This window comes from Odontomachus brunneus, unplaced genomic scaffold (assembly GCF_010583005.1).
Source record: "Odontomachus brunneus isolate Ranch 3 - 2012 unplaced genomic scaffold, Obru_v1 Obru_scaffold_027, whole genome shotgun sequence".
NCBI classification, from domain to species: Eukaryota; Metazoa; Arthropoda; class Insecta; order Hymenoptera; family Formicidae; genus Odontomachus; species Odontomachus brunneus.
The window spans coordinates 1,773,184-1,799,336 of NW_022639477.1; the positions used below are offsets into that span (position 1 = coordinate 1,773,184).

General features: G+C 42.7%; 5 protein-coding genes across 17 annotated transcripts; 2 read left to right on the top strand and 3 right to left on the bottom strand.

The window, feature by feature from the left end:
• Nucleotides 1-70: 70 nt before the first annotated feature.
• Nucleotides 71-2,201, bottom strand: LOC116842808 (mitochondrial mRNA pseudouridine synthase Trub2). Of its 9 annotated transcripts, none has more exons than XM_032812516.1 (5): nt 2,080-2,201; nt 1,520-1,745; nt 976-1,384; nt 748-884; nt 71-645 (listed from the first exon to the last, which is right to left on the bottom strand). In XM_032812516.1, the coding sequence occupies exons 2-5, from the start codon at nt 1,665-1,667 to the stop codon at nt 395-397; spliced, it is 945 nt and encodes a 314-aa protein (XP_032668407.1). In that variant the 5' UTR covers nt 1,668-1,745; nt 2,080-2,201; the 3' UTR covers nt 71-394. The 9 variants fall into 9 exon arrangements, with proteins under 9 accessions (XP_032668407.1, XP_032668409.1, XP_032668408.1 ...); XM_032812518.1 differs by having other exon boundaries at nt 1,520-1,674; nt 2,080-2,192; XM_032812517.1 differs by lacking the exon at nt 2,080-2,201 and adding an exon at nt 1,798-2,073 and having other exon boundaries at nt 1,520-1,674.
• Nucleotides 2,202-2,961: 760 nt separating this feature from the next.
• LOC116842781 (39S ribosomal protein L18, mitochondrial) lies at nt 2,962-5,565 on the top strand. Of its 3 annotated transcripts, none has more exons than XM_032812459.1 (4): nt 2,962-3,289; nt 3,406-3,519; nt 3,610-3,840; nt 5,419-5,565. In XM_032812459.1, coding segments are annotated over exons 1-4 (540 nt in total). In that variant the 5' UTR covers nt 2,962-3,095; the 3' UTR covers nt 5,420-5,565. The 3 variants fall into 3 exon arrangements, with proteins under 3 accessions (XP_032668350.1, XP_032668349.1, XP_032668348.1); XM_032812458.1 differs by lacking the exon at nt 5,419-5,565 and adding an exon at nt 5,046-5,190; XM_032812457.1 differs by lacking the exon at nt 5,419-5,565 and having other exon boundaries at nt 2,963-3,289; nt 3,610-4,092.
• Nucleotides 3,956-19,219, bottom strand: LOC116842780 (protein Wnt-5b-like). 2 transcript variants are annotated; one of them, XM_032812456.1, is made up of 9 exons: nt 17,662-19,219; nt 17,311-17,445; nt 10,937-11,041; nt 7,654-7,919; nt 7,231-7,411; nt 6,611-6,722; nt 6,356-6,458; nt 5,888-6,055; nt 3,956-5,596 (listed from the first exon to the last, which is right to left on the bottom strand). In XM_032812456.1, exons 3-9 carry the CDS (start codon nt 11,029-11,031, stop codon nt 5,409-5,411), a joined length of 1,113 nt encoding a protein of 370 aa, XP_032668347.1. In that variant the 5' UTR covers nt 11,032-11,041; nt 17,311-17,445; nt 17,662-19,219; the 3' UTR covers nt 3,956-5,408. The 2 variants fall into 2 exon arrangements, with proteins under 2 accessions (XP_032668347.1, XP_032668346.1); XM_032812455.1 differs by lacking the exon at nt 17,311-17,445 and having other exon boundaries at nt 17,662-19,218.
• Nucleotides 19,220-21,379: 2,160 nt separating this feature from the next.
• On the bottom strand, nt 21,380-22,708 carry LOC116842777 (transmembrane emp24 domain-containing protein 2). Its single transcript, XM_032812452.1, has 3 exons — nt 22,552-22,708; nt 21,905-22,251; nt 21,380-21,728 (listed from the first exon to the last, which is right to left on the bottom strand). The coding sequence occupies exons 1-3, from the start codon at nt 22,676-22,678 to the stop codon at nt 21,579-21,581; spliced, it is 624 nt and encodes a 207-aa protein (XP_032668343.1). The 5' UTR covers nt 22,679-22,708; the 3' UTR covers nt 21,380-21,578.
• Nucleotides 22,709-22,906: 198 nt separating this feature from the next.
• On the top strand, nt 22,907-25,804 carry LOC116842776 (protein ABHD11-like). Of its 2 annotated transcripts, none has more exons than XM_032812450.1 (4): nt 22,907-23,509; nt 23,598-23,751; nt 24,205-24,570; nt 25,052-25,804. In XM_032812450.1, the coding sequence occupies exons 1-4, from the start codon at nt 23,391-23,393 to the stop codon at nt 25,370-25,372; spliced, it is 960 nt and encodes a 319-aa protein (XP_032668341.1). In that variant the 5' UTR covers nt 22,907-23,390; the 3' UTR covers nt 25,373-25,804. The 2 variants fall into 2 exon arrangements, with proteins under 2 accessions (XP_032668341.1, XP_032668342.1); XM_032812451.1 differs by having other exon boundaries at nt 23,598-23,746.
• Nucleotides 25,805-26,153: the final 349 nt, after the last annotated feature.

Genomic DNA, 26,153 nt, shown 5'->3' on the forward strand with positions numbered 1-26,153 from the left:
TCCGTATGTGCTACTATGACGGATCTAACGTTATGGAGGTGATTCTGGGTATATATGGTGATGCTGGGTATTCTCTATTTTTAGTTCCTTTTATTGACAATATATACGCCATATATTAAATGCCATGCTGAATTCAAAGATTAACCTTATCGTATTTGAGTTCTTTGATCGTCAAGTATACGTATACAGAGTCAGATTATAATATATTGTGTCTACAGAAATATACAATAAAACTATTTCTAACTGATAAACCAAACTGTCATACACAAACTGGTGATTAGATTCCTATAAAAACTCATTCAAATATGGCTAACATGGCACTTAATATAATATGTATGATTATTTTATACAATTGTATATTTATACAGCATTAAAATAATTATAATTAGCTATTTTATTCCGTTAATATCGGATTGTTTTGTTTCAATAACATTTGGTTTTTACTAAATATATCATGACATTGTTCGATATTATCTAAAATATTTTGTAGACTCCAATGTTTTTTCAATAGAGCCAGATTCAAATCAAATAAAGCATATCGAAAACATTGTATTTGAGTGCATGTAGCCACACTATGAAGCTGCATCCCCAGATCATGAATCAGAGATTTTAAGTACATGTCGTCCTCATTTATGCTGACGACTTCTGAAAAGATATGTAGAAAGTATAAGCATTATAATTGTAGCAATTATGTTTCATTGAAATGACAATTGGTAATTTGTATTTCATAGAAATTATAACACTTACCTAATGTGAACTCAGGAGGTGTAAAATCTATGCATTTTATGCTATATATCATTGGGATTTTTTTGTCAATTGGCCTCACTAAACCTTGTGCAGCTAACTCAAATGCAGCTTGACTTTGTATATCAACTCCACACAATCTAATCATATCAAAAGGAATAAATATTAATTGTAACTTTGAGTATTAAATAAAGTATTAAATAAAGGTAAATTATATATCAGATAACATACTCAAACATTGTTTTCTGATGAGCTGCCTGCATAGAGGCACACAATTGATCAATTATTTTTCGCTTCACAAATTTATATGTAGCCTTCTCGACAATTCTTCCAGTGTAAAAGTAATTATCTGTTGCTTGTCCCAACAAACCCTTAATTCTATAACTACTTGGAAGTTGAGAAAGATTCAATTGTTGAATATTTTTACTACCTCTATTAATACCACATATCATAAGTCCTGATATATCCTTGGCCAGGTAATTAGCACATGTTATTTTAATGTCCTTATTTTGATATCGTGGTCCTACCACTAATATATGATCTGCATAGCTCGGCTTAAGAACCACATTCATGTTTTCTATTGTACTGCCTTCTATGGTTACATGTTTAATTGGTTTGCGTACATGCATATTGTTCAAATCTGAAAATTAAATGTGGCTTTTAAGAGTTGTCATTTGACAACTTTCAAAAGAAAGAGTAACAAAATTATTTTTTAACTATCCCATAGAAACTAAACAAAAGATATTTAACAAAACTTATATGAAATAATGCTAACCTTTACAAAGACGAAGAATTATAGTGTCTCGTGTATTGCAATACGTGACCACAGGTGGTTTATAAACAGCAAATACGCCGTTTAACGCTTCCCACGCTAATGTAGCATTAGAAGTGTAACGTTTCACTCTTGGAATTAAATTATTCATCTTTGCGCTGGAAATGATAGAACAATTCCGTCGTTCACTATTCTCCTTGGCAAAATTATTACGTATTGTTTTAAATTCCTATAAGTAGTATATAATCTAAATACTTTCAGATATAATCACACACATTTACTTTGTCACATCTTTATTCAATTTTATTTCACAATAAAGATAACAAAAGGTCTACAAGAAAGTAGTTATGGTTAGGTTAGATTTTTCTTCAACTGAACTTGCAGTCGCAACAATTTATTATATTCTTTAAACATATACATAGAACATTTCAATGAAAAGCTTTATTATTTCTTACAACCTTTTAAAAAAATTTGAATCGTAAAATTTTAAAATAAAAAAACTAAAATAAAAATAGAAATTAAAATAAAAAAGAATCAAACTAATCGTTGAGTTGTATTACGACCTGAATCTTCAGTAAGAAAAGTGGTGGCTTGTAGCGTAGACTTTGGAACTAATACATGTTTATGCCAGCCAATTGCAGAGTAGCTGAATAGCTGGTGACATGACCAAATTGGCGATTCTCTGTACTAGAGGTTCTCTAGTACTTAAGATGATCTTAAGCCAGCGGCACACGATGCTTGTTTTCGTGCTGGATTGTTTGTTGGATGGAAATACTCTATTCTGATTGGTCCGTTTTCAGAAATGCACCAATCAGAACAGAGTATTTCCATCTAACAAGTAATCCAGCATGAAAACAAGCATCAAAGCTTTATATTTAATGCCAGCAGCACACGATGCTTGTTTTCGTGCTTGATTGCTGAATGAAAATACGCTGTTCTAATTGGTACATTCCTGAAAATGGATGGAAATGCACCAATCAGAACAGAGTATTTCCATCCAGCAAGTAATCCAACATGAAAATCGTGTGCTGTTGGCTTAAAATCGGACTATGAATACCGGCCATAACGTCATAAGTCTCTACTAGCCAATCATAAAGCTTTTAAGTATTTGTTCGATCAATAAACGTAGTCTGAATAATCCAGAATAGGTTAACCCAGAGCCAATCAAACATGCTATTAAATTTGAATGTTAACACTCAAAATTGAGGGTTTTTTTTGTATTTTTTTCGTAAGGGCATGCTGAATTGCTTGCTGGATGAAAATACTCTGTTTTTGATTGGTTCATTTCCATCCATTTTCAGAAATGCACCAATCAAAATAGGGTATTTCCATCCAGCAAGCAATCCAGTACGAAAACAAGCATCGTGTGTTGCTGGCTTTACAGAAATAATAGGTCTAATATATTCTTTGGACCCGTTATTTCTATAAATTAGTTCCAAATTTCCCGTTATGAGCCGCCACCTTTTTTTACCGAAAAATTGAGGTTGTGATTACTGTATTTAAAACACGAGTATTATTCTGTATTATTTGTTGCTGTTGCATTACAATTCTGTGTAGAGTTGTAATAATTTATACGATAATGTTCCTGGTTAACACTCGCATACAAATGGCTCGTGCGTTTCGTATGCACAGGGAGATTCACAGCAACGCGGAGTTAATCGAGACTTGTACGGAAATCGTGAATCGAAATCCGCGAAATTTGGAGAGGCTGAGAATAGCGAGGAAACCTGTTGGATATTTACTCGACAAACCCGGCCACTCGTTTTGGCATAAGTAAATTAACCAAATTTCTATATTGCAACTGACAAAACGACAATGCAATGACTTAGGTTATATGTTTCTTTGCTAAATAATTTCTTTTTTAATGTCATGTATCATCCAATTTACAGGGTGTTCGTAATCAAGAAGCCTCGCTATATCGTCGCGGAAGTACACCATTTCGAAAATGGGCCGGTCATTACAGCTTGTAGCGCAGAATGGGCATTGAAAAGGCAGTTATATCGGTACAAAGATTCTCTCACTTAGATATAGATAGACTATTATTATTCTTACATAATTTGTATAATCTATTATATATGTTATCAATGTTTTAGGTGTACTGATAGTGCAGCTTATATCAATGTAGGACGTGTATTAGCTCAACGGTGTCTGGAAAGTGGTATTTGTGAAATGGATGTTGATAAATCACCAAGTGGAGATAAATTTGATTTGTTAATTAAGGAAATGCAGAACTGTGGAATTATTTTGTATGAGCTACCAAGATATAAGTATCCTTATTCTTTTACCAAAGATCGTCCAGAGAAGCCTTGGGAAATCATTGAATAGTTTGTATCATCTTTTGTATATTTTGTAAATAAGAACAACAAGAGACAAAGTGTGTATGGTACATACAGCATACAACTCTGATAGTGTTTCTTGTAAGAATTGAATTGAACAGACTTAGTGATCAGTGTACGATATTTTATTATTCCACTATCTGTCCACTGTGAAATGTCAAGTTTTGTACATTACAGTATCTAGGAGTAAAAATAAATAATTGTATTGCTATTAAATAAACATTTAGCATACAGGAAATACAATGCTAGCTGACTTACATATTATCTTATTATCCAAGGCAAATACATTCCATCAGATAAATCTGTGATACAAGTGGAATGTTGTTAAGTGATTTACCATAATGACTAAAGATAAAAAATTTAAATTACGTATATATATATGTACATATATAGGTTGATACAGAAATAATTCTGAAGATTTAGTGAATTTGTCACAAGGAACCGAGAATTTAAGAAATATTAATATATAGTATATATGAGAATACAGCTTGTATACTCTCTTACAAGCCTGTGCAATTGTCAGAGGTACTCCTGTTTCATCCTGTATATGTAAATTAAAAAAATAACTTCAGATCTCCTCAAGTTATCTGAAATCTTTTTTTCCTTTTATATTACCGACACTTGTGAAATAACGATATATCCTATATTAAGATATAATTGATACTTCAGTTGCGGTATTCTTAAGTATCGGTCCAATGTATCTCAGTGTCGCTCACCTTTATGCGCTCATCGTTATGCGGGTCACTAGACTAAATTGCTCGCTCAATGCAAATAAATAGAAATACAATGAACACTTCGAATAATTTACATCTATGGCTATGTGTGTGTCGTAAAACGTTACTATAAAAAATTTAAAATAACTTATCCGTGTATTACACAGCATAATCGAGTCGCTAATAAATATTCATCCATGTTAAAAAGATCCTGTTTGCAGGATACGTTCCTAAAACGGCATGGATATTATCCGCTTCAACGCATTAGCGTTATCATATGTACTAAAAATCGTTTAACTAGCTATTGTAACGTCGTTCATTTAACGCAAGATATTTTCACAGGAAGCAGAGTTAAATTATCTCAGCTTCAGTAGAAAATCGCGTTAATTCAATAATGGTGAGACATTCGCGAAGCGCTTAATTTATACGAATACACGCAATAGAAATTTCTTATTTCGTTTAAGTTTTCTTTTTTTGTAGGCCGCAAATAATTCATGCTGTCTCAGTGAAATCGATTCTGACTTGCGAATGTAGATGTTCAAACTGACGTTCGACGGGATACAGACAATCTAACATTGCATAGAAATCTACACGTAATACATTCTGAAGAAGTCAAGTTTAATGCGTAGTCGGATTTTTCGTCGAGGATGGATAATTATTAGAGATCGGAGTACACGACGTATCTTTGTGTATCGCAACAGGATTCACTGGCTGTGAGACGATAATGCCACTGTCACCGGGACACGTCGTGCCGCTTAATTACACGTATAACATCGTCAATAATGCGAGAGTGAGCTCCGGTGAAAAATAGTTTATAAAAAATAAATAGCAGCGCTATTTACTCTACTTGCAGGTGTGGATGTCGACATTCTTCACGCAGGTCTTGCACTCGACGTAGCAACACCAGTGAAACTTACACTCGCATCTTTCCCTGATGGTCGACTTCTGCGTGTTGTAACCTCTGCCGCAGCAGAGGAGATTGCAGCCGTCCATGCCGGACGACGTTCTGTTGCACACTCTGCCCTGTGTACCTGTTAAGAAAGAAAGCGATTTTACATCATCAAGCGAGCGATGCGACGACAAATTACAGACAATAATATACTGAACTTGAAATAAAGATTTTTCTGGAAGTTCTAATAACGAAACCAGTGAAGCGATCTTGTAACTATCGAAACAGGCTTGGTTCCATTCCTTCATACAATTCTTACAAATATATTCCTTCTCCTTTCATTTATCCGATTACTCTTATCCGGATAAGCGAAAAGAAAGAGATTCTATTAAAAACGTAACATCTTTATAATGTCCTTCTCCAATAGAGGTACCTAGTGATCCCAGAGTGTCGTTTGGAAGACAATAGTTCGGCGAGTCGTCTAGATAGACGAGGTCGTTGGCAGTAGGCACGGAAAATCTCGGATCGCGCATTGACAAGCGGCCGCGCCGATTGACCCTGACCTCTGTCGCACCGTCGTATTTGTCCAACAGAAAGTCGCCTGAACATAACGAAAACGTTGTTACTTGTACCAATACTCCCAGAACAACACAAATGTCTAAGGAATGTTTCATAGACATCCAAATGCTACGCGTAAAAATAATCAAAGAAGAGAACGTTCTAAAATCGTATCATTTTATTTGAAGGAGATTCAATTAATATTTTATTAATAAAATTAATTCATTAAATTATTGTTACTAAAATTTCTAAGAGAGACACCAAAATCAGTTCGTTTTGTATATTTTTTTTTAGACTTTTGCGTTGTCGAAGCGAGAAAGTTCCTGACATTAACGAAGCCTACCGATTTCACGAAATGAGGCGAGCTGTTGCCAGCAGGTGATGAGGCTGCAGCTTCCGGAAACGCCGTGACATTTGCACGTCACCTTGGACCTTTTGATTACGGCCTGTAAAGATGGATGAGCGTCATGCATTAGTTTCGTGACGGCGCGGCGTTCAGCGAATTTGCGTTAAATCGCAAAAAATCGATACACACGTCTATGACGCGACATTTAAGGGACATTTCTCGTGCGGACGCTAAAAAAAGAACGAACTTTACCCTGCGACCGGCCTCATTGTTGTGCAGATTCATCAGACTCCTGCCCTGTTCCCGGCTGCCCCTCTTAAAGCTGCGTTCGCGCTCCCGCACGTCCACGAACGCCTGCGTGAACCTAAAATGTACGTAAAACAACGACGCATTTGTGTGCACACTCGTTGCGATTTCGATATCCATTTAATTAAACTGCATATAACTAGTCCCCGATATTCGATGAATAGCGGTGCATCGATTGATGTAGAAGCAAAAGTTCCAAGTCTATCTAGATGATGCATACGGTGAAATGTGCAAAACTGATTCAGCGGTTCCGGTATTGACCGCGAGATTGAATTTCGACCGGAGAACAGTTGAATCCTGAACGCGTTTTGTTGCTACAGTAATCTATCGCGGATACAGCTATGCGCTTGCACACGCACGCACGTGAAAACGACTTCATCGTTTAAAGTTTCGGCAGAATGAAAAGCCAAATGATTGATGAAATTCGATTTCGAGATGTTTTATTTGCGGTTTCTGATTTCTCGGCAGCATTTGCAAAAGTGAGTATGTGGCTGTTCACTCTCGAATGTCCAATTGTTATTGGCAACTCGATTGCTTCAATTACTATAACTCTGTAAGCCGCTTACTTGTAGCCATACTCCAGGTTGTCCCCGCATCCACCCCAGATCCAGTCTCGATTTAGATCTCTGGGTCTGCTACTCCTGGAACAGCCACACGATGACAACTGACCGTCGCGGCAGGAACGACTGATGGAGTAGACCACTCCGGCGGCAGTAATCGCGTGAACAAACGCGGTTTCTCTGCTCGCTGCAATATGCACATACGTCTAATTTTCCATCTATTTCATAAGACGTAACAGAAAAGTAAGTATAAGAACAAAAATTTTATCTGACAATTCTCTTTCTTAAATGCATATCTTTTTTAGGCGAACCTTTACATTAATTATCATTTTGTAAAATTACAAATTAGCCATATTCTAAAATTTATTTTAGTACAGATATTTTGTTCTAATACTCTAGGGCTCCTGTAAATCAAACAAATCAAGATACCTATTCGGAGCATAGGACCAAACACAGTCTCGTCGTGCACGGTGGAGCAGTTCCATCGTCTATCCCTGAATTGATGCTGACACTCCAGGACGCCAAACTTCGCGCCCTTAGCTACACTGGACATGTGATCTACCGACAGCTGGCAGAGCTTCCCTTGGCCCTGAGACAAGCCCTTCAGACCGCCGCAAATCGTAGAAGCACCCGCGTCGTATGTCTCCATCGTCTGTGCCTCTTCCAATTGCGGAAAATGTCGTAGACCCAAGTTTCTGTCGTACATAAAGTAGTAAAAAACTATAATTCAAAGATCTTAACTGCAACATCGTAACTAATATGAATCTTTTCACTGACGGAGGTCCCGCCTGTTCGGGGAGTAAAACATAATTCGTTACAGAAGAGCGATTATGATTTAACATCGTGACTTCGTAAATACATTTAAAACTTGATTAACCATTCTGTCTTCGATACCGAAGACCGCGGCAATTTCCAAGATTATCCGCCAGTTCGTTTATTGTTCGCCGCTTTTCCTCAGGTATCCGCGTGTAGAGAAAAGAACGTAGCTAACTATGGGTCACGGAGGCGTGCATCATTCCGACAGGCATCGAGAGCGAGACCACGCCGGTGCCGCGACGGGGCCCCCTAACTCCTGGAGATTTGTTACGCCGATTATATAAATTCGGCGCAGGGCGGCGCGACGGCCCGCGTCCGTGGGCGAGGAGCGGCCCTCGGATTTTCTCCGCGCCGGATCCTTAATGGCACATTTGTGAGTCAACCGAGCGAGATGATGGAACGGCACCGTCAAAGACAGAAGCTGGGGGACGGGGGCGGCTGAAAGAGGGGCCCGGCAATCTGAAATTCGAAACGGGCAACCGACGCCGAGCAAGGGTTCCTATAGCGTCGTCGCGCTCGCGCCGCTCGTTCTCCGCGTCGCAAATCGCGTCGCCGCGTTTATTCCCGCGAGCCCGTCTGAACTTCGAGGAGAATCCCCGAGAAATTGTCAGCGATTCGCTCCGCCAGCATATCGGGACGATTGAGCGAATCTTAACGACTGTAACTTATGCGGTTTCCGATCACAGCGACTTCGATAAAGGAGTTAGTTTCTACGCTTAAATTCATATCTGACAAATAGAAATGTCACGTTACGCAGTTTTCCATGTTGAAACACGCAATCTTTACGTCTGAAAAATCTGGATTTAAGGCAGTCTGGAGAGATAAGCTTGTTAATTATATTCCGCGTCCGAGCGAGCCGAACGCACCCGTCTGGCCACAATTTACGCAGTAAGCCGCGACAACCTGCACGGTGACTCGATACAACCTGGACGGTCTGTCCGAGCGTGACTCAGGTGAATACTTAGCGGGGTTGTCGGTCGTGCGACCGTTTGAGCCGTATCATAACAGTATGCATTACTTAAAAACGTCTGGGGAACAACAATGGAAAATGTGCTCATCCGTGACTCCTACAGAAATACATTCTAGTAGACAAAGCGCGCGTTTCGATCCCGCGATAACTGGAAGAAACAATCGTTTGGAGATAATCTAAACTCCGACGCTTCCTTTGATACGTCAAATAGTTGAAAAGTTATTGCAAAGGGAAGATTTTAGTCCGTAAACCCTCTCTGAGGAGAGGTCTTTCACTCCTTTATTAACGAAAACAATCACACGTCTCATAGTTTTACGCAGTTCGCGAGCGTAGTCGCTGAGCCCAAATGAGAAAAAGCCGACGCACTCGCCGGGATGTTTTTCCCTGTCGGCGAGTGAAGTCCCGATGTTTTGATCTTGTCGCGATATCGTCGCCGAGCGTTGCCGCGATCGAGCGAAGAGTCGTAAAAGCCGTGCGCGAGCGTCTAGGGAGTCTGTAATAGACGACATTAATATTCCGGAACACGCTCCACGGGCGATATATCATCGGCTTTACACACCCCTAAAACAATGGCGCGGACAATCGTGAACGGGGGGAAAAGAACGATAATATTTCGACGGGGTACGGCCCACGCAGCGTTCGCGAGCGGGGCACACCATCGTCGCGTCGTGGGCCGCGGCTCCGAAAAGTAATGCCCCGTGTCTCCTAAGAGATTGCAGCTACATCCGCAGCGTCGGCGCGCGTTTATATACGGGGTGTCCCGAGGCGATCAGCCGAAGGCGGCTTAGTCTCGCCCATACATATAGAAGAGCGGGTCGTGTAATTAAGTTATGTGACAGTGTTAATTAAGCGACTGAAAAATTGCAGGCGATAGGAAGAGCCAAGCGGAATAGCCAAGCGTGTCTTATAATAAATCAGTGACGGTTCATTAAGTGACGGAAGAATCGCAAGCAATGAATAAGAGGATGAACGGAATCGGCTGATTTTGGATTTACTGCCTTGATATACGAGATCCATGACATGAAGAAGAACGGAAACCGGAGTAACTTCACGGAGGCTTACCAGCGATGAGCGAGCGACGGATCAAAAGCGCGGTGAGGATTTCCTCGCGGGATACGACAAAGGTGAATTCGACGCAAAGAAAGTCCGGGGCGATCTGGCGCTCACAAAAGAGCGCGGGCGGCCAGGATGATTCGATGGATTGGTCATGCTCACGCAAGATAGAACACTGAGGGGCGAGAATGGCAATTCAGAGATTAGACACACTCCCGATTCGAGGCGAGGGTACGAGACGGGAACGAGCTCACGGCGAGATTTCGGGGGCACGGAGAGAATTCTTGTCGCCTCGGGGTTCCCACGATGCGCAGTGCCACTTCTGATTTGCGCGAGCACAAAGGTCCATAAATTAAAGAGTCGCGTGAGAAATCGTGTCTCGATGCGTTTTTTCGCGAGTGTATTAATTTAATCGATCGATCGATACCCGTGCGAAGCGATACCCCGCGATCTGCAGGCGTAATCGGGGACTCAGAGTGAGAGAGGTTGCGGCTACCAGGAGTAAAGTAGTATTTTCCATTCATACGATCAATAGGATCTCGGTTATCCGATATTATACCGGAGGGAAGGCGCTCGGGTAATCGAAGGCTCGATGAGAGAACGACGTTCGGATAATCAGGTTTCCACAGTGGGAGCAACAGTGGCGGCAACACCCCACTGGCCGTTAGTTCACCCTTCAATCAGGCGATATGTAGGGCACCTCTTGTCCTTCGACTCCGGCTTATTTTAAGAGTCGCGAGGCCTAATGAAAAAAATAGCAGCGTCCCGTCTAACTATAAATACGCGCGTGAAACCGGTTAACACCTTTAACGCGCGATCGGTCGGCTGGAAAAAAAGGAAAAATCCGCCGCGTACGACACGAAAGATACTCACATCCAGGTTCCCGGTACCGTTGAGGCGGCGACCACGGCGACGACCAACAGCGATCGCAGGGCCACGAGTGGACTGTTGCCGCGCGTCATCGTCATCTTTCTCCCCCTGCAAGCATCAGAAGAAAGGACGATTTCGTTACGAGTATTTGAAGATTGTGATCGCCTGCCTTCCCTTGTAAGGCGGCGCGGCGGGTGCGCCTATTAATTGCTTCATTAGCAGAACCGCCGCGTCGGGGCTGGTAAATTGAGTTTGCGATCGCCGGCCGAAAAGGAACAGCGACCGCAACGGTGAAATCAAGGTCAGATCGATGCATCACGGCCGCGATCCACGCGACCGAGGAAACATCGGCTTTTAATCGAACGGAACGTCGCGCTCGACTGCATCCGCCGCGAGCGATCTTCCGGAATTCGAACGCTGCGATCCATATTCATATTCGTGTGTCCCGAAGTAAGTCGGAGAGTCGCGTGTAAACTTCGCATCTGAGCCGAACTTACATACAAATACGATATGACAGCTTGAACAGCGCTGAAGACTCGAAGAAACAGGTATCCATTTTTTACGAGATTAATCTCAGCGAACTCAAAGCTAGATTAAGTTGCCTACTCATTGACAATATATTTCGTAATTGAAATACAGGACTGCGAGCAAGCGATTCGATCCCGCGGGGTCGACAATATACACGAAGGATAGCCGAAGGAAGTCCGCGCTATTCAATAGACGATGTTCATCGCAACTTCTCCTCAGCGGCTGGATAGGACTCGTGCTCGGCTGCAGACGCGACGCGAACAACAACGGGCTAAGTGATGGACTCTGTAAATTGTAAGTGGACCGCGCTTGTATCAACAGTTTGTGCAACGCGAGAGCGAAGAGCCGCTCGCGCTCGCGTCAGGCACTCGCAAGGTGTAATGTCGAACCGATGTACCATAATCGTCCTGGACTCGGGTGTCTTTCCGTTCCGAGGCCAGTCTATGGAGAAGCTGCCCGCTTGCTACCCACGGAACAGTGACGTAGTTGAAACGCGCGAATCCTCGCGCGAAGTTCATCGATGGAGCTTTCTTCCCTTGTTCTCGTCAATATCGTGCATTCCATCATAACGAGACGTCAAAGAGACCAAGACTATCGAACTCCTCGAATAATGGTTCACCGAAGAACAGTATCATCGGTCAAATAATTCAGGTGGATTCGAATCAAATAAATAAGATAGAAAAATTTCTACAATAAAAATTTAATTAAAAAAAAGAATAGTACAAAAACATGTCTTTTTGGCATATTTTCTTTTCTCTGCAGAATTCCTCGCATGACCAGAAAGAGGCGGCTTCTGTGAAACGCTAAGTAGCACTACAATACGGCGGCTACGTCCCTGCTGCGGAACTGGTATACACACGTACACGTGTATACACACGCGTACGCTTATATAGTACCGTCGTCGTCTATCTAGCCCACGCGATCGGCCGACGATATTAGCTGGCGTATAAAATGCATTTGTGATCACGGCGGGAATGTAAACGGCGCACTTCGGGCATACACGTCCCGCGCGGGCCGGGCTCGAATTATCAGCGATAAAGTATCTCGCTGGCTCGCGCTGAACAAGACATGACCAGACGATATAGAGCGCAATAAGCGCCACCACGTCTGTTACGGAATGAGCCGATTGCCAATTCCGTATGGCTGTATCATACGCGCGCGGGCGCACGCATATAGTTCTAATAGGCACTGGGGCGAAAGAAAGAAGCCAAGGAAGAGGAGAGGCAACAGGAGAGATATTTGATATTAGATCCATATATATAACGATGCACTTCTCTTGGCTACCCGAGCTTACATAATCCCTGTGACAGGAGCCGGTAGCGCGCTACCTGTCGAATCGTAAAATGATCATAACGAGGAGGCGATTAAAACGTTCGAAGCGATGATTTACCTCTTCGGTCAGCCGCGCCGGCGATATATCAACGCGGCGAATTCTTCGCGAAAAGGTAGAGAAAAACAAGCGGACTACTGAATGCAGGAGGAATCGCGGGAAGTAGCACGGCAGCAAAGGGAGAGAAGAGAGCGGGAGAAACAGTAAAATTTGCATAGGCATTTAAGAATCTAAGGGACATGAACGCGGATTAGGGTCGTCGATACAGCTAGGTCGTTAATTGTATTCACTAGATAAGAGAGCGCGTGAGAGGAGCGTTCAAGAACTCGAGTCGCGTCGAACGGTCCCCCGGGGAATCGGCTCTAGATTTTCACGAAGAGTGCCAAGACGACGACTCGAGCCCTCTTAACGAAGCTGGAAGCTAAGGACGGTGTACACACACTCGAGATGCACGTACGCAGAAGAAAACGAGAGCCTGTCTACGAGGCCGGAAGGGCGACGAGAAAGGAAAGAGAGACAGAGAGAAGAAGGTGGGATGCCGAAGGAGCACCGCGAATGGCGAGAAAGGGAGGAAGGAGCGAGATGAGAAAGAGAGAAGGAAGGAGGAGAAGAAGGCAGGAGGAAAGCAGAAAAGATGGGAGATCTGAACCTGGACGAGGAGAAGCACGGGGAGCGTGTACAGTGGGACCGGTCGACGATTGTCAATACGGCCTGTACGGGAATACGACTTACTAGAACAATCATAGAGCCAAGCAGAAGAACCAGTTGACTCCAGGAAAACGGGCTATTCGGTAAAAAAGTCGTTCTGCTTAGCAGTACGAAGATCAGCTATGAAGAGTCTTAAATAAGATAAGGCTTACTTTTAAGTTTAAATAAGATTGCGCTTACTTAATACGCGGTACATTAGTATTTCTTCCTTCGTGGTAAAATACAGAACGCATTAACGTGAAAAAGAAGTACGAGTAAAGCGAAATGATATTCTAATTACATCGGTAAGTTTCGCTCACGGGGAACTTTCTAATTACATGAGCAATTTTCGATATTTTTAGCGAGAAAGTGCAGCATGACATCCGATAAAACGTGCTCGGTCAAATGAACGGAGTCAACCAAGATGAATGGAGAGTCCTCGAAAAAATTGCAGCCACACTGAAGAGTAATTACGTACATCAAGAGGGATAGCCTCTTTTTACGAGTGCGCAAGAGAAACAACAAAAGGTGTTCGTTGGACATTGTAATCGTTGATTACACTCACTGTACGTGCGTAGGTATCCGGTACTCCGTCGAGCCGTAACTCATAACTTTTATGACGCTTTCGTGAAGGTATCTTATTAACATTCAGCCGTACTAATTTATCCCGGGAGAACGGACTTTTAATTGGGAAGTATCAGAAACGGCGTCGTACCTTCTCGAGAGGATTGTTATTATAAATGTAACTGCAATCACGACGCGCCTCGACGATTCTTAAGCTTGCAAACTTAATGATGACATGGTGCACCGTCAAGTCGGCACTTTTAATATCGAGCTTTCACTTATTAATCCACTCAAATCCACAATTACTCAATGCAAAAGAATCTTACTGAAATCAAAATTGTTTTCCCTTCTTTTATTTGCTGCCAGAACTTTTAGCAATGTATCTTTCTAGAAAACTATAATACGTTTGGAAATCTGATGCTCTGACGGAGTATTTAAATAAATATTATTTATCGTTGAGATAATTTTAACCACATAATAAAATTTTTATTTTAGAAAAGAAGTGCTTTAAAAAATTTATTTGTTTTCTTGTCGCAAGTCGTGACGTGATTATAAGTATTGTAAGAACATTTTTAAATTTCAGCTTGAATCGGTCTCGTGTAAAGGACAAAGTAAAACGTGCTGGCTATCGCGCGTCGAGAACAATGATCATCCTCGGGAATGGAGCGGGGAAAATTAAGATTGTCTCCACGAAGGATCGCAAATTATCAACGTCGACGTCGAGTCCTTTTCTCTCCCTACGACCGAGGGGTAATTGTCCAAGATAATCGCAACTGGTCTGATCTAAGGTAATGGAGTACTCGGCCTCATTGTCGATCATGCCGCATTACGAAGTCCAGATTGCGAGCCGTCATTATCCGCCGCGCGTCTCTCACGTCCCTAAGCGATCTAAGAATGATTCCGGTGATTACATCTTCGGGGCCAGTTCAACGTTCGTCGTGTGTACGGCCCCGTCGGGGCTCGTGCAAAAGTAATCGCCCGTGATGCACCGCGTAAAATATTTCACTCGGCGAATATTTCCGCGCGGCGTGGCTAATGGCGCGCGATCGTAAAACGCGACAGTTTTAAAACGCGCTTTTCACCTCGTTTAAAAGACGTCGAGGGGACGGCGGCGGCCACGTTTCGACGCGATATTATTCACTCGATAACGACCGCCTTCATAAAGCACAACAATCTCGGCACAGCGAGATTAAGTTTCTCCTATTTCTGCGTCGCGCGCGAATGCGTTAGTTTCGCGATCAATTGACGATGCGATTAAACCGCGGCTATTTTTACGCCGATTTTACGACGACGAGGAAAGAAGAGAAAGACCTGATCTGTTCTAAAAATATCCCCGTAAGAACGAAATGTAAACTTGATAACGACAGACTCATGGCATCGTTTAACTGTGTAAACATTCCTCCGACGCCGATCGATTTCTTGGCGCGTTTGAAAAAAATCTACATGCATCTTTCGCAATGATTTCTTCCAGGAAAAATTACAGATCGCAAGAAATCATCTCTGCGGAGGTGATCAATGACGCTTCTGGAGCACGGCTATTGTTCGTGACGGTCGCAAAGTGGAGCAAAGTCGAGGCATAACGGAATGGTCATTTGCGAGATGAACTCCGGGCGAGTCGCGGTGAGCCGTTAAAAGGGGGCTGCCTATTAATCTGCCGAGACATCGGTAAATCATTGCCGCTTCAGCGATTATCAGGCGGAAATCCTCGGCTAGACTCGGTTCGACGTCTCGGGACGATTCTGAGGACGCTTGCAGACGCGTAACGATAGTATTCACGGGTGGATTCGTCGATACACTTCTTTTTTTCTGGTGAAAGCACAAATTCTCACGCCAATTATCTCGTTTCAACTCCGGAAATATAAATTATAATACCTACAACTTATATATTTCGTGTGACTTTCCAATAAATTTCCAATTTAACTTTCCAGTTACTGTTACCGGTAATCGTAACTCTGTCAAATCAATCCTCTACAGTTTTGTCTCTTTCGTTTGTTTCAGATTTGTTCATGCGTGCATTCTAAGATCGAGTGCAGAGAAACACAAGCAATAAAACTTGAGCAGTAAGCACTCTCTTAAAGTGTATCAGTAAAAATGTTTCTAGTTCATTCAGTAAAAGGACTATTTCGATGATCAGTGAATATTCACTGATTTGCAGTGATAACACTCCCACTTTACTGCTTCGTCTTATTTCTCATTGATTTCGATCAGTGGAAGTAAAATTTCACCGCTAAATGTCTGTGATAAACAAATTCGTTATGCATTATTCTGAATCCAACTTTCTTGCGTTTGTGACGGCAAAATTAACAGCTTCAGTGCATCTTGCGTTTAATGGCATTGTCTGTGTTTGCAAAATGCATCAATAATGGAAATAATCGCTACTATTAACTGATATTATCAGCGAAACTTTATTGATTGCAATGCTATACTTATAACTAAATTACCACTAACATTTCCGTAAAGAATACAGTGATTGTACTTTAGAGAATAAATTGACCAACCACAGGTGACGATTTTTCTCATGGCTTAAGACCAATCGATTGTGATCGATTACTTTTTTTACCGCTCAAGTTTGCTGTTTACGATTTTTTGTACGCTATCCGCTTAAGACCCGTATTAATAGTAATTACTTAGGACTTGCCTCATGTGAGGTACTCGAACGATTATTTTAGACAAGATTTCGTTTAAAAATTGCAAACACAGTGACAGAGTTACGCGCGATTTTGGATCGACAGACGGCATTGATCGACCAACCGATCGATCGATCCATCCCTCGCGCCGATCGCGCGCGGCACAGCCGAACGATCACGCCGATGAAAGCTTATCTCGACGGTCGTCGCTTTTATCAAGCCGCGACCGCCACCGTACACCATCGTCGCGTATACCGTATCGACTGGCCGCTAACGAGATCCTGTTACGACGGCTGACAGCAGGCCTCTCTATAAGCGTGAATCCACGCGCGCGCGCGCCTCGCGAACTCGTCCGCCGTTTCTTTGACGAGGGTTCTTATACTACGACCTGCGAGAAGAATCGAATTAGCGCGTATCGCGAGAAACTCGCGATAAAATATGACATAAGAGCTACTCGAGTGTCCGCTAACTCGCATAATTAACGGAGCTTATGTCAGAGACGTACGTTCTTCCCGCTCATTCCTGCGGCCGTTTATTACGCTCATCGCGACACTACCTACATTGTAGGCAGTGCCCCGCGCAGATTGATTTCTTCTTGTTTCAATTGTGTGTATAATTATTGTTACCGTTTCACTCGTTACCGTTATCAGTGATCGTAATTCCGTCAAATCAATCTTCCAGACAGCTTTATCTCTTTCATTTGTTTCAGGTTTGCCCATCCGTATATTCTAAGGGCCCGCATTAATAATTGGAAAAATCTTGAAATCGACCAAGACCTAGAAAGAAAAGAAAAAGCAATCGCGAGATCCTGCAGCCGCGCGTTACGTAGTCCCGAAGTAGGAAATGGATTTTCCAGAATCTACAAAGCGCGAGTCAACGAGGGGATGCGGTTGGTCAGCGAAGTGGTCGCCAGGACGATTGCAGGAGGATTGTCAATTACATGAAACGCAGTGACTCTCGGGAAGTCGCCGTTTAATTGAATAATTACTCACCGAATGGGACGAGCCGTGGTCGTTAGCTACCAAAGAGAGATAATTGCGGCTTCGCTCGGCGCGGCTCGACTCGGCGACGGCGGGATGACCCCGCTACTGCTGGTGTCTCGCTTCGTTCCGCTCTAGCTCGCGCTAATACCGATCACAATGGGGATCGATTCCTTCCCTTCTCGCCGGAGATCTTCGCGGCCGCGAGTCCTTTTCTCTCCGTGGGCGAGGGCGTTCCTCTTCTTCCGCCCGCGACGCGACGCGGCGCCGCTTCACGTCTCATTTTGCGGCCCACAGTGCCCACCAGCTCGCATAATTAGTCCTCCCGGTCCCGACTCTCGCGAGAGCGAGCCCGAGGATCACGGTGAGTGCTTAGCGATCTTTCTTCGGCGCGGCGCGACGGCGAGCGCGCTGGAAGAGTGAGGAGATTTCTTCTCGCAGCGAAACCTGATCGCCGGGCGGGCTGCTCTCGCGGGCGCGCGCGCAAGAGCGCGATTGCGATCTTGACGGAATAATTTCCGCCGAACTCCGCAGCCGCCACTGCGAGCCCCGCAAACGAGCTGCGCCGACCAGCAGCTAACTGCGTGAGACCCCCGTTAAATCCTCGTTCCAGAGGGACACTCGTTCTAGTCGTTTGTCTGTACAACCACGAGGACGCGCGTCCGATCGTCAGCGCATCGCGTTAATTGCCACTCGGCGTATGTCGAAGATGTTGAACCTGTGTCTCACTGTTCGTCGCGGAAGCGCTCGCAGGTGCTTCCCGTTCTATTTGGAAACCTGTCGTCTCACGACGCTTCGAGTCGAACCAAGAGCGCGTCACCCAGGTGCATCATTTATTGGTCCCTCGGTCAACTTGCCTTCGGATGCAGCGTGAAAGTTCTTTACTCTTCGATCTGCTCCCTTTCGGATCTTTGTTGAACAACCGTTGAGCCGCGAATTCAAGTTCGCTCGCGCAGGCGGGATTGTCTTTTGATTTGAGAAAGTGAAATCCTCGAAAATGGTTGAATCTATCCGTGAGTCATGAATTCGGGAATGGAAATTAATTTGTCACCGTTTTGCAGGTGATCGTGGAATCCCTTCGGAGTCCATCAACGACGCTCATTTAGAGTGTCAAAGATCGCCAGTCGAGGACCGCGCAGGATCACAGAGTGATCGTGAGAGATTCTTCGCGGAACGACGTCGTGAAAGCTTCGGCATCCGAATGATGAAGTAGTAGAAGAAGAAGAGACTACTCCGGTCCCGGTGAGGTCGGGCCCTCTCGAAAAAAAAAGGAACTCTCGCGGCACCTTTCACCGGAGCACTTCCCGAGTACCGTCCTGCGGCGTCCTGTCGTCACGGGTCGCGACTCGCATTTCGCGGCCAGAAGGATGATGAGGACAGAGGAGATCGCGCGAATAAGGTACTAGCGGCGTCTCCTCGTTCCCAAGGACAGGTTCTCTTATCCCTCTGGGGAGGCGACCTCGCTCGCTGGAGAACGGCTGCACCTCCTCGTGGTAGGTACCGGAGGGGGGACACGAGGAACGCTGTGAAACCGACCGGCGCGGCGTGTTGGTACAGAATGGTCGCGGCAGGGTCCACGAGCCCATGGTCCCTCTCTTCTCGCTCTCCCTCTCTCTCCTCCACCCCTCATCTTGTCTCTCTCGGTCTTTCGCTACCGCTTCCTCCGCGTACCCCTTCTCACGTTCTCTCTCTCTCTCTCTCTCTCTTGCTTTCCCCTTTCCCTCTCTCTCTCTTTCTCGCTTCCTTTTTCTCTCTCTCTTATCGTAGGCCCGCGGTTCTTTCTCTGGAGAGGGAACCCCTCGATGGTCGCACGAAAGCCGCCGGCTGCTTCTCTCCCCTGCTGCTTTTCTGCCATTCCGTTCTCGTCTCCCTCCGTTGCTCTGCTCGCGAACGCGCTCTTCCTCTTTCTCTCACTTGCCTCTCGCTCCTTTCCTCCCTCCTTGTCGCGCGGTGGCTGGTTCATTGGTTTCATCGGTGCACCGGCCCGGGCTTCGTATTCTTTCTCTCTAATTATACCGTTACGTGCAATCGCCCGTGTCAATTAGCAGCTCCTTTCTTTCGTTCCTCCTCTGGTGCGCTTCCTTTTTTCTTCTCTCTGCTCGCAGGACCCGACGTGGCGTGCAACCCCTTCGAAGGGATCGCCGCGAGAGGAAGAGGAGGAGGAGTTGGTGGGGACGAAGGGGACGAAGCAGCGCGCGCGATCGGACCCGCCAATTAATCCTACGTATCCTTCGAATCCGCCGCATTCGTGCAACCGGATGCCACTCTTGAGAAGCGATAGCTCGGATAGTTCTTGATTTCCTTCAGGGATCAGTACAAGTTAATTTAAAAATCGACATAAAACTTTGATGACAATTACATTCAACGAAACTCTCTGATATAATCTCTAAATCATCTGTTAATTTTTAGACATCTCGAAGGCATGTTCAACGCTGGAAGATGAGGTGGAGAAACAATCTTAGCACTGGTCTTCGTTTCTCTTCGTTGCCTCCGCGGAACCGTTTACCGCCAAACGCAGCTGCCCCGTTCTCTGTCATCCAGCGCGAAGATCGCGCCCATCCGATTAATGCGCGATAAGGAATCAGAGGACGGGGCGCGTTTAGCGCTAAATGCGCGGCGTGAGCACAGGGGCCTTTGTCTGTAATCGGCGTTTTACGCGCGACGATAAACATCCTCCATTTATTATCCCCCGCTCGTTAGAGCCGAGTCGCGATGAAGAGATACGGTTTATCCACCAGTGTACCCCGGCGCTTTGATTTCTTCTTCCCTCTAATTATACCGTTACGCGCAATCGTTCTCCTTAATTAACGGCGGCTCCTTCGAGATCCGCGCCGATCCCCTTCGCGGTCCGCATCACTATCCACCGTTAATTTCGCAATTTTCTCCCATCGGCTCTCACGTATCGGCGTCACTTATGGTTACAATGTAATCGAAAATTTATCGAACTATTATTATGAGAAGAGAATGGGTTACTCGTCGCGATCTTTTAACACTTATCTAGTGTACTTGCGAGACTACTATCGACTACTTATCGATATCTTAGCACCACCTTCGTCAAGTTGTCAACTTTTATAAAAAAACGTCGTTAACGCATACGTCGTCGCCGTAGCCTAGCAGTCGCGATATAAATTTGTCGAGATACTCGTTAAATACGTTTACCCGCGCGCAGTGATACGGTAATCGCCGCTGATTAATCTGTTCCTTTTACCATCCCCCCAATCAAAGCAACACGCACGATCGATCACCTTAATTACAGTAGATTCTGTTCCCTTTTCTCGACCAGCGCTTAACGGGGTAACATTAACTTTTATCATGCCCCGATACGTCTCTGAAAAAAATGTCAGGCACAGTCCGATCGTTATCATTATTCCTTACATATCCCCGAAAAAAACTTGTCTTTCTCGATTTTTTTTTTCTCCTATTATCGTGTAACAGTGCACTTTATCAATCAAGTATTATCAATTGAGTGCGCGGAGACACGCAACTCTCATTTCGTGAGAAAATTAATTTTTAGCAGTGTTTTTGCCGCATCACTACGTTTCACAGACGTAAAAACAAATACAGCACTAGACTCGACGACAGTTTAAATACAACACCAGCGAATACAGAGAAAGTGGTATGTACATTATTTTTTATTACAGATATACGTTTCTCTTCGATCTTCATCGTTAATATACACAATTAAGGTAGACATTTACAATCGAATGGATATTTTCAATTAAATATCTTGTACTGTTACAAATTCTTTGTTTATTAGAAATCTTACGGATTTATAGAGGAAACATCGTCGCTTAATGACTAATGACAGAATTTCGATTGCACTTGGAGAAGGTGAAGAATGTTTGCCGCAAAAATGATACAATGTATAATTAGACATGATTTAATTACATAGAAAATTGATTCAGTTGAGTGTCATTAGATATCCTAGGTTACACAATTCTTCGTACCTCGAAGAATCGTTTCAAGTAGAAGATCTGTCCTATCGTCACTAGGACCAGAACCATGGCTTCGAAAAACGACCATACCACAACTCGGAAATTTGTACTCTCATTGATCGCTCTGTGATTTCGATCGCGAACCTGAAATTGTGAACATTTTTGTGAAATTGTGCTCCTGTTGTGAATTATCAGTTTAATTAACAAAAGTAAGCTTCAGTCAGAGTTTAAGACAAATTCTAATTAATAAAACTAAAATAAGTTTTAAGTCTATTTTATGCAATTTTAAGTCAAACTTAAAGTAAATTTTGATCAAATACCTGCATATATTCTTGTTCGTTCTTTACACCCCACAAACTGGTGCTCAGATCTTTGATCATATCATCTAGTTTTCCATGATTACCATCTGCATCTTGTCCCTCTGCACCAGCGGTTTCTTCATTTGGTTTTCGGTTCTCACCAATGTCCATATTGAACATCACCACCTTGGGTGTCATTGAACTCTTTTGATTGCTGAAGCAATACGTGTAAACACCAGGAGTATGTGCAGCAAATGTATATTTCCCACTGCTCTCTTGTTCACCTTCATAAATCTTTTTACCATCAGGACCAACTATCTTTACATCTATATCTAGGAATCCACCTTCTGCGATCTCAAATGTGAGGCCTGTAAACATCGTACACAAAATTACGACTAGCAAAATAGAAAATACGTAAGTAACAACAGAAAGAGGGAATGTATGACGGATATTTTGTACAGATGGAAATTAATTTAAAAAATTGTGTTGTGAGATACAAAACTGATAATAAATAAGTCTACAAAATAACAATTATCGATTATCGACAATGTGGACGACGTAGGAAATTAATGTAAATTATAATTTACACTCAAGTTCTCGTAGAAATGTTTGATTTTATATTATAGAAAAAGTGAAAAAGATGGAACGTAGAAGTAATAGAAACTAACCCATCTTGGTGCCGAATTCGACTTTATCGAAGAAACATTCCTCGGCATGGGCGTCCACGGTGATGACATAACAATGTGACGCAACAATGGAAGTAATAAATAATATGCACGGCACGAGCCACCTCATTTTTACTATCAAATTCACTGTACAATCATAAAAATCATATGCTTATGTCGTACTCGACCACTTGCCACTTCACAGCGGCATATTGCTACCACAGCGCCACGTATGCAGGTGATGACGCTGTCAAAAATAAATTAAGACGTGTAAACTGGTTAAAATGCTCGTATTTAAAATTACTCATTTATTGCTGTTTCCCCCGTAATATTCTTATAGGAATAACATCAATTATTTTTATCAAATAAGTTTATTTTGTTGAAATTCACTTGAAAATCTGCCATAAACAATAATCTCATTTTTGTAAAAAAAAATCTGTTTTAACTTTATCGAGAAGAAACTGTCATTGCAATCACTACGCTTTAAACTAATCGTGCAATTATTTAAAAGTATTATTTATATGACAAATAAAAATGTAGAATATTGTGAATATTGCTAGAGAATTTCGCGATTGTCGATTGCACAAACTGCAATCGACAAATTGAAGCTCGCATTTTATCCGATGTTGATAAACCGGCGGAACGCGAAGAGGTACAAGTTAGGGAGGATACATTTTAAATTTATTCGAGACGTGCAAACGAAGAGGGAGAGAGAGAAAGAAACAAAGTTTATTTTAGTCGACGGCATTTATTTGCAAATTGCGATCATGTTCACGTTAGAGGTCTCTACGACCGAGAGATAAAAACCATCAAAGTTATACGAGTGATTTACAATTGGGTTAATGATGATGGGTCGAAATGTACCAGTGCTCCTCCGCACGAGAAGTCTCATCGGTTCGTCTTATTCAGCCAACAATTTACATTCATCTTATCGCCAATGTTTACACTGTAACCCGCTACGGTGCGCATTCATTCAATTATATGCCGAATTCATTCGTGTTTTCGCTTTTAACCTCCTTAACCTGTTCTCTTTTTCCTTATTTTTTAAGAATTCCAGTGAAACTAGCCTATGCCTCGTACGAATCAATCAAGGAAAATGAACAGAATTCACAGCCCCCCATTATAATAATGCACGGTCTATTTGGCTCAAAAAATAACTGGAATACATTGTCAAAGGCGATTCATGAAAAGACCAAGCGTAAGGTAGTTTCTTGATAACTTATAAACGTGATTGAAATCATACTAAAAGCCTCTTCTGTTTAACTGAATCAGTATTATACTGTTTCTTTCTCTTTCACCCTAAATTAATTACTTGTCTTACTGACTGTGTTCAGTAGAAAACTTTTGCAATTGTTATACAGTTTGTGAATTTGACTGACATATGTTCTCAGATTCAGCCAAAATTAAGAACATATGCAATCAGATTCATAAATTTTACAACTGTTGCAAAGTAGCTTTCTCCACTGAATATGGCCATTCTGAAGGAAAATACAATACTTAGTTTAACTAGAAAGAACAGACCTTAAGATACAGAAATTACTCGCAATTTTCTTCAGAGAAAACAATATTTTATTTGTAGACCATTATTGACAATTCATATAATAAATCAATATCAACAAATAAACTATGGAGCTTAATGAGAAAATCAATGCGCAGGTCATAGCGGTCGATGCCAGGAATCATGGGGATTCTCCACATACATCAGACATGTCTTACAAGGACATGGCAGAGGATATTATTCATCTTATGCATGATTTAGGCTTGGAGAAAGCTCTTCTGGTTGGCCACAGTATGGGCGGTTCAGCCATGATGTACACTGCCTTGAATTATCCACACAATGTGGAGAAACTAGTAGTTGTTGACATGTCTCCTGTGAGCGCAAGTCCTAATCTTCTGCAGATGACTACGATCTTCGAAGCAATGCGTTCCGTAAACGTGGACGGAAGTCCTAATCTATCCAAGGCACGCCAAATGGTGAACAAGCAGTTCGCCAGATTTATCAAACCCCTCGCGTTACGACAAGTAATGTTCCCAAACTCTTCTTAAGGTTCCTAGCTCGCCGCGGAACTCTTGATTGATGACGCCAGAAGCAAGGAAATGCATGCCGAAAATTCCTGCAGAATATGTTGAAATAAAAAGGTATACCTAAAAAATGACATTTGCAATCGATTAAGCACACTTCTAAAATACTCGAAACACTTTTCTCTTTTGCTTCAACAATCATTAAAATAAATAACGTAAAATTAATGTGATATCGAACCTTCTTTTTTCTACATTTCTCATTATTTTGTCACGTTAATATATTCGCAGTATTTTAGAGATGTGCTTAATCGAATGCGTCATCTTTCAGATATATCTTTTTATGACATTCTGAAAAATTTCGGGCATGTATTTCTTCATTTCTGACATCAGAAATCGAAGTGACCGCGAAGAAGAACCAAGAGCTTTAAATCCAAGATTATTATGAGAGAACCACATTCGCAGTACATTATGTTTGTTGCAGTTCTTAGCGGCGAACCTGGTGGAGGTAGATTCGGGAAAGTACAAGTGGCGAGTTAATTTACCGGTGCTGGAGCAGGCGTTCTCGACACAGATCGCTGTGTTTCCTAACGTTGGCAGAAAAATCTACCTGGGTCCTACGTTGTTCATAGGCGGCGGTAACAGCGACTATATCCGATTAAAAGATCACAACGCGATCAGAACGCTGTTCCATCGGGCGGAATTCCATTATATAAACGGGGCGAATCATTGGGTACACGCGGACAATCCCGTCGAATTCCTCAATATTCTGACAAATTTTATAAACCGTCCTCTGCCCTCGTGATGCTCGTGAAAAAAATATACTCGTAAAGAACAATCGTTAAGCGTCTGTTGTAAATATATATGTACATGTATTTCGGGTGAGAACTTGACAGTAATTACAGAGCAAGGTGAAAAATATCCAAACAACGCGTGATCGTGTTATCCGGTAGAAAGAAAGCGCGACTTGTCGCGGTGCGAAAAGCGCCACTGCGAGTCTCGAAGAACACAGGTCTTATTTTCTCTCAGCGGTTTGTTCTCCGTATCGCCATGGAAACTCTGTATAGGCTATACTTGAAAGATTTTAGAGAGAGCAGAGTAGAGCTTACAGAACTGCAATGTAGTTCCACTGGAAGGCCATGTGTCGGTGCGCTGCGTGTTCTCGAATGACAGTACTCGTCCGTGGACGAGCGTATCACACAAGAATGAACGCTAATAAAATATCTTATAAAGTTAAGTACAACGATTCTTGTCTCAATAATAACTTACAAATAAATAATGCATTTTTGTTATCAAACGAAAATAGGAACTATTCAATCTTTTCGACGAATCACAAAAGAGAGCTTGCAGAAAGCGTTTCCATTGCAACAATATTCGCGTGTGTTCAGTGACCGATGCAGATTTGTATTTTGCAAAAATTTTTAAGCTCGTTCTCGTACCGAAAGACGGAAATATCAAACACCAGCCAAACGCGTGCAGCTCATACACCATCGTAACGCTGTAACATGTGTAACTGCGATACTATAATCCAATATATATATATATATATATATATATATATATATATATATATATATATATATATA